Raw genomic sequence first — 7,229 nt, 5'->3', positions numbered from 1 at the left:
AGCCACAAAATTTGCAATGGGGTTGATGTTTCTTTCAGTGTTAAAACAAGGTTGCTTTTGAAGTCCCCACAAAGATCAATTGGGTCCAAATGTGAAGAATAATATAAAGATGGATATGGACAAAGGATTTCTAGTCATTGGCTGTCCAATGGCAGGGAGTCTTAGTGACAAGGTGGCAATTTCTTATGGATAGCAATAACTGCCATTTGATCAATTTATAAAGACCTTTAATTACTAGAAGAAAAGAAAAATGAAATTGCTCATGAAATAACAAAAAGAACTCTTTGAAAAGAAATTAATAAGAATTTTGCTTTATTGAGATTACATTAAAATAGCGATGTGAAATTACTACCTTTTAACAACGTAGTCATCGCTTTGCCACAATGGTGAACTTACTACTGAATTTAAGGACGTATAGTTTGAACTTATTAAAGAAGTGTTAGTTTTGTAGTGAAATAAGTTTCCTTCGTACCAAACACACCCTTGGAGACCAAGTAAACTTCTTTTTTTTTTCTTTTGAAAGAATAATAAAAAATAAGAAAAAAAGTTTACTTGGTCTCCAAGGGTGTTTTTGGTACGAAGGAAAACATTTTTCTGAAAAATCAGTGATTTTCTTATGTTTAATAAATAAACAAAAAATATTATTTCAAGAATATTTATATAATTTAGGTAAATACTATGAGAATAGTGGTAGGGTGGGCGAGGAGGCTGGGGGAGACGATCAACATGAAAATTCATTTATGAAACTTATTTTCGCTACTTACGTCAGAACGTAACTTGACATGTTCTAACAAGTTATTTGCCTTGTTATATAAAATTACATATAGTTACATTTTATATGTCAGTACTGTAAAAGTTGTTTATGCTATTGGTGTTTAGCAGTTAAACTCACTATTTAAAAAAAGTAAAATGAACATATAATTGGATTCAAATTAATTGAACCAGTGAACTCTAGATGGAGTTACTTTCACTTGTTATATACAATTATGCGTAGTTATCTTTAACATAATAGTGTAAGTTGTTTACACACTATCGTTGTCTAGAAGTTAAAACTCATTAACTTAAAACAAAAAGAAGCGAATTCAGATTAGTCAAACCAATAAATTTCAAATAACAATTATTAAAAAAAAAAAGTTTTTTTTTTAAAAAAAGAGCAACATATGATGATAAAAAACAAAAAAATCTAGCAAACATATACACTGAATTAGGCAATCACAGCCATACAATGAGTGAGAGGCTATCTATCTAGTTATCATCCATAATCTCATCCATTTTCTTCCCTCCATTCATTCATAAACTTCCATACTAAAAACCACATTCTTCTTCATCACTACACATTACTGTTGCTGCATTTCTGAAAAAAAAAATGGCTTCGGCTTCGGCTGCTCTATCAGTAGCCAACTCTTCTCTCCAGGTCCCTCATTCATTAAAATTATCCTTTTCATTTCTTGTTATTAGCCTATCTCGACTTGTTTGGAACTGAGCCGTAGTTGTTGTTAAACAGTTTATTGAGTTGTTTGTATATTGTGTTAATGGGCAGGTCAGCAACAAAGGATTCTCTGAATTCTCTGGTCTGCGTACCTCATCAGCTGTTCCATTTGGAAGGAAAACTAATGATGACTTGCTCTCTCTTGTTGCCTTCCAGACCTCTGTTGTGAGTACTAATACTACTATTGCATTATAATCTCTTGAGTGATTGAGTCTAGTGAACAAGATTGTTAATTATGTGCACTGAGGATGTACGTAAAAAATAGATACACGATCAGATCACTTATAAGGTAAATATAGGTAATTCTCTGTTGTGAGTGCTACTATTGCATTCAAATCTCTTGAGTGATTGAGTACAAGATAGTTAAGTTCTGTGTACTGGTGGTGTAAACAATATATATACAATCAAATCACTTATAAGGTAAATTTAGGTAAATTTCTGTGATAGCCATTAATTAGTAACATGATCACGATCATTCATTAGTAACATGATCACAATGTTAGCTGACCTGTTCTAATAGGTCATATCATATTGATAGTGTAAGAAATCTACATACTGTTAGTATATATAACTTAAGTCCTTAAAAAATAAGAGAAAGAAGAATATGTATCCTTCACGTCTAGTTGTGACCAAGACTTGCTCTCTGTTGTTGCCTTCCAGTCCTCTGTTGTGAGTACTACTACTATTGCATTCAAGTCTATGAGCTTGATTGAGTCCAATGGATAAGATAGTTAAATTCTGTGTACTAACGGTGTAAGAAATATATACACGAGCAGGTCACTTAATCTCTCTGATAACCATTAATTAGTAACATAACAAGAATGTTAACTCCTATTATAATAGGTTAAATTATATTGATAGTGAAATCCAATGGCTAAAGTAAAGCTGATAGGTTTGAGGTTCTTCTAAATCTAGCTGATGTTCAAGTAAGTGCAATTGTTGTGCTTTAATATTACCACACAGAGTTAGAAAAAGATCTTTATATAAAAAAAAGAAAATGAAAAAGAAAAAGAAGTAGCCTCCAGACAAAGACATTGATGCAAAATTGGTAATTAAGTATGAAGGAAGATCAGATGCTCACTATTGCTTAAGCAGAATATAGACCACATTAAATAAATGGTAACATTGCATAACATCTAAGTTGTACTTTCAACAAGTATGGTCATTGTATAGCAAGATGTTTCTTGTGATAATTACATGGAATTGGATTTATAAAATGTAGATTGGAGGAGCGAAGAACAAGAGCGGGGTAGTGGAGGCAAAGTTGAAAGTGGCCATCAATGGATTTGGAAGAATTGGAAGGAACTTCTTGAGGTGCTGGCATGGTAGAAAAGACTCTCCCCTTGATGTCATTGCCATCAATGACACTGGTGGTGTCAAACAAGCCTCTCACCTTCTAAAATATGACTCCACCCTTGGCATCTTTGATGCTGACGTCAAGCCAGTTGGCACTGACGGCATCTCTGTCGACGGAAAAGTCATCCAAGTTGTCTCGGACCGCAATCCAAGCAACCTCCCCTGGGGGTAAGTTCTCTCATAGTAACATGTAACAAAAGGATTTAAGTTGTATACGTTCACATATAACGTAAAGAAATTTACATTATTAACTGCAGCTTAACCTATTATAGTAGGTTAGTTATCCTATTTTCTCAAGTTACAAATTCACCTTGCTATTTCTTGTTGTTTATACTCGGTTTTAAGGACGACTGGTGTAAAAATTCCTTTACACTTGCAAATTTTCAATGTATAAAAGCTTAGGTTATCACAAAATAGCTACCCACTTTAGTGCAATATGTGTGGTCCAAGCTCAACTTGGACCAGTAATTTTAGTTACTTGTAAGAAAAAGACTGATGGAAACTGTATTATGATACAGGAAACTCATATTATCAGTTGTCTAAACAGAAACAGTAGTTCTAAGTTTTAACATGTCTAGCCATGAATCATGGACAACATGCTTAATTTAGCTCATGTGGTGTCTAACATATAGTACTAGCTTGAGATACCTTATACGTTGTCAACGTCTAATTTCTACAATTGTTCCAACTTTTGTTTATAATTGTTCAGAGATCTTGGGATTGACTTGGTTATAGAAGGTACCGGAGTGTTTGTCGACAGAGACGGTGCTGGAAAACACATCCAGGCTGGAGCCAAGAAGGTGCTCATCACCGCTCCCGGAAAAGGTGACATCCCTACTTATGTTGTTGGTGTCAATGCTGACCTCTATAACCCTGATGAAACTATCATCAGCAATGCCTCTTGCACCACCAACTGCCTTGCTCCTTTTGTCAAGGTTCTTGACCAAAAATTTGGTAAGTCATCTTTATCTAGTAATGCACGAGCATAAGTATTCTTTACTGTCATTGTACATAACTTAAAGGGAAAAATTAATTACTGGCACTAGCCAAAATATACAAAAATTATACACTGATTATGTATATCCTATGTATATTGTATGTATATTGTATGTATATTGTATATATTGTACATATACTATATGTATATTTATATTTAATATACAAAACACACACACATTTACCGGCTATTACGTTTTAGAGCGGTCCAAAAATGTAACTCTCCCTTTCATGAATGAATATCTTTTTCAGAGCGGTCCAAAAATGTAACTCTCCCTTTCATGAATGAATATCTTTCCTTTAATAGGCATTATCAAGGGAACCATGACAACTACTCACTCTTACACCGGCGACCAAAGGCTTCTTGATGCAAGCCATAGGGACCTTAGACGCGCCCGAGCTGCAGCTCTCAACATAGTTCCAACCTCAACTGGTGCTGCTAAGGCTGTTTCCCTTGTCCTCCCGAACCTTAAGGGGAAGCTCAACGGCATAGCCCTCCGTGTGCCCACCCCTAACGTCTCGGTCGTGGACCTTGTTGTTCAAGTCTCCAAGAAGACATTTGCTGAGGAAGTGAATGCTGCATTCAGAGAGGCTGGTGACAATGAGCTCAAAGGCATTCTTGCTGTCTGCGACGAACCGCTCGTGTCGGTCGACTTCCGGTGCAGTGACGTGTCATCAACTGTTGATGCTTCACTCACTATGGTCATGGGAGATGACATGGTTAAGGTTATTGCTTGGTATGATAATGAATGGGGTTACTCACAGAGGGTGGTTGATCTTGCTGATATTGTTGCAAACCAGTGGAAATGAAATATGAAAAATAAAAGCAGTACTGCTAAATAGTGGCTTAATTTTTTTTGCCCCGTTTGTAGATTATTATTCCTTTTTGAAAATTGTAATGAGAGCCAAAACAATTTTCCACCTTGTGAAATCTCAGCTTCAATAAAAGTTCTCTTTCTTGTCTTTGTAGAGTCTGCCGTTGATATACAATTAAAAAAGTACTTTTTGAACGTTAAAGCTTATACTCCCTCCTTTTCAATCTAACTTGTCTTAGTTTGACTCGCACGAGGTTAAAGAAAATAAGAAAGACTTTTGAATCTTGTGGTCTCAAACTAAAAATGTGTGCAATTTACCAAAATGCTCTATGAGTTTTGTGGTCCTAAACAAACCATTTAGAATGTTGGAATTGGAGAGTTTCTTTTTGTAACAGAACTAAAAATGAAAGTATGACACTTAAATTGAAATGGAGGGAGTACTTATTACAAGATAGTCTGTAATTCTAACATCATGCAATCAGGTATTCAGGTGATGAATGACCTAAGTACTGAAGAAGAAACTTACTATACCCATCGGCAACTACAATGAAGACAGTTAAAGTATGACTAGAAAAGAAACGATATTTTCAACGTGTTCCTGAATTTTTTTCTGATTTCAGAAGAGCCTCTCTGATAGAGTACAATTCGGAAACAGTTTCAGTGATGTTCATTCTTTCAGCTCCAGAATATGCAGAGCAAGCAACCCCGACTCGAAGTACAGAAACCAGATACTCCATATTCTGGTAGATACTTGTGCTTTCACCATTATTGTCTTCTTTACTCCCATATATAAGGGACGGATTGATGACTTCCATAGCTCCATTAAGCAATGCATGCTTAGCCAAACTAGGAAGATCTAAACCATCCCTAAACATTCCATCTGTAGGCCTCTTTCCTGTGAACATTTCTAGCAAGAGGATCCCCGAGCTGTACACATCACCACAAGTTGATAGCTCGCTACCCATCCCATATTATACAATTCACAAACAAAAAAGACAAGGATCAATAATTTTCTTAATAGGAACATAACTTAGTAGGACTTGATTTTATAAAAGTAAATACTTGTCAGTATGTTGTTTGTTGTTAGAGTAAAACAACTCTATCAATGCAAATTATGGTTAATCAGTGTGGTTCAAGCATATGCGGAAATAAACATGATGAATAAGTTACTCTGGCAGGATGATTTCGCTATGATATCATTTTCAGAAAAAGATGGAAGAAATGAGGAAGAAAAACTGTTACCTGGAGCAGTGTAACCAATAGTTCCTCTAACAAGACTAGAGCTTCCTTCTGAAATAGAAGAATTTTGTGCAGTTGGTTGAAGGAACTTTGCCAAACCAAAATCACCAATGTGCCCGACCAATCTATTGTCTAGAAGAATGTTGCTTGGCTTGAGATCACAGTGAACGATTAGAGTCTCACAGTAATGATGAAGATAATCAATTGCAGAAGCAACATCGATAGCAATGTTGAGCTTTGAAGAATATTAAACTTGTTTTTTTCTTCACTTGGACTAGGATGCAACCAATCTTCGAGGCTTCCATTAACCATAAACTCGTAAACCAAAGTCTTGAACTCGTTCCCTTGATAGTCAATTCCTGAGCAAGCTGTGAGAACCTTGACCAAATTCCGATGTCTTGCGTTTCTCAAGACTTCACACTCAGCCATAAAGCTTTTGGAAGCTCCATGTCGCGAGAGGTTTAATACTTTCACCGCAACAATTATTCCTCCATCGAGAGTTCCTTTATAAATAGATCCATAGCTACCAGCACCGACCAAGTTGTCTTCAGAGAATCCATTAGTAGCTTGAAGCAAACTTTGATAAGTCTCATTTAAGAGAGACTCGCCAAATGAACTTGAAACAGGCAACCTTTTCGGTTTCTTTAACAAGAAACAAAATAGTAAAGTGACTAGCATACCAAGTCCTAGTATATCAAAAACAACGGAGATAACAATCTTGAGGATAAATCTCGAACCAATTCTTTTTCGTTCTTTTGATGTCACATCCTGGAAGATGTATGTTAGGCACACCACCACAAAGTTTTGGATTTCCAATTACTGATATTGCACTTGCATTCTTAAATACACCCTCATTTGGTAACACTCCTTCGAAGTCGTTGAACGATAAATTCAAGCGTTGAAACTTGAATCTCCAAGTATTTTGGTACTTGGCCAGATAAATTATTCCTAGAAAGGTCTAAAACATGGAGACCTCTCAAAGAACTGAAAGAAGGAGAATATTCCCTTGAAAGTAGTTCCCTTTCATGTCTAAAGCTTATGGTCTCACACAGCTTCTAGTCTCTCATGGTTCCAACTTCAAGAGGAATGAAACCATCTAGATGGTTCTCAGAAATGTCTACATCAACTATGGAAGAGAGAGCAAAAAGTTCCTTAGGTATCTGTCCTAACAGGTTATTTTCAGCAACTTATATTTCAACCATGTAATTGCAATTTCTTAGAGTTAATGGTATCTCACCTATAAGATTATTATCATGAAGTAGAATGGTTACTAGACTTATTAAGTGGAATGGTACTACACTTCCTGTAAGTTGATTACCTCCAGCAAGAAAATA

At 35.7% G+C, this 7,229-nt stretch overlaps 1 protein-coding gene and 1 pseudogene across 1 annotated transcript; one reads left to right on the top strand and one right to left on the bottom strand.

The window, feature by feature from the left end:
- Positions 1 to 1,245: 1,245 nt before the first annotated feature.
- Positions 1,246 to 4,804, top strand: LOC132613886 (glyceraldehyde-3-phosphate dehydrogenase A, chloroplastic). The gene is made up of 5 exons (XM_060328175.1): positions 1,246 to 1,414; positions 1,541 to 1,654; positions 2,712 to 3,013; positions 3,555 to 3,799; positions 4,149 to 4,804. Exons 1-5 carry the CDS (start codon positions 1,367 to 1,369, stop codon positions 4,649 to 4,651), a joined length of 1,212 nt encoding a protein of 403 aa, XP_060184158.1. The 5' UTR covers positions 1,246 to 1,366; the 3' UTR covers positions 4,652 to 4,804.
- On the bottom strand, positions 4,567 to 7,116 carry LOC132613887 (probable LRR receptor-like serine/threonine-protein kinase At3g47570; annotated as a pseudogene).
- Positions 7,117 to 7,229: the final 113 nt, after the last annotated feature.

The sequence above is a fragment of the Lycium barbarum genome, chromosome 10 (assembly GCF_019175385.1).
Source record: "Lycium barbarum isolate Lr01 chromosome 10, ASM1917538v2, whole genome shotgun sequence".
Taxonomy (NCBI): domain Eukaryota; kingdom Viridiplantae; phylum Streptophyta; class Magnoliopsida; order Solanales; family Solanaceae; genus Lycium; species Lycium barbarum.
Note: the sequence above shows the minus strand (reverse complement) of the source record. Positions and strands in the feature narration are given on the sequence as shown.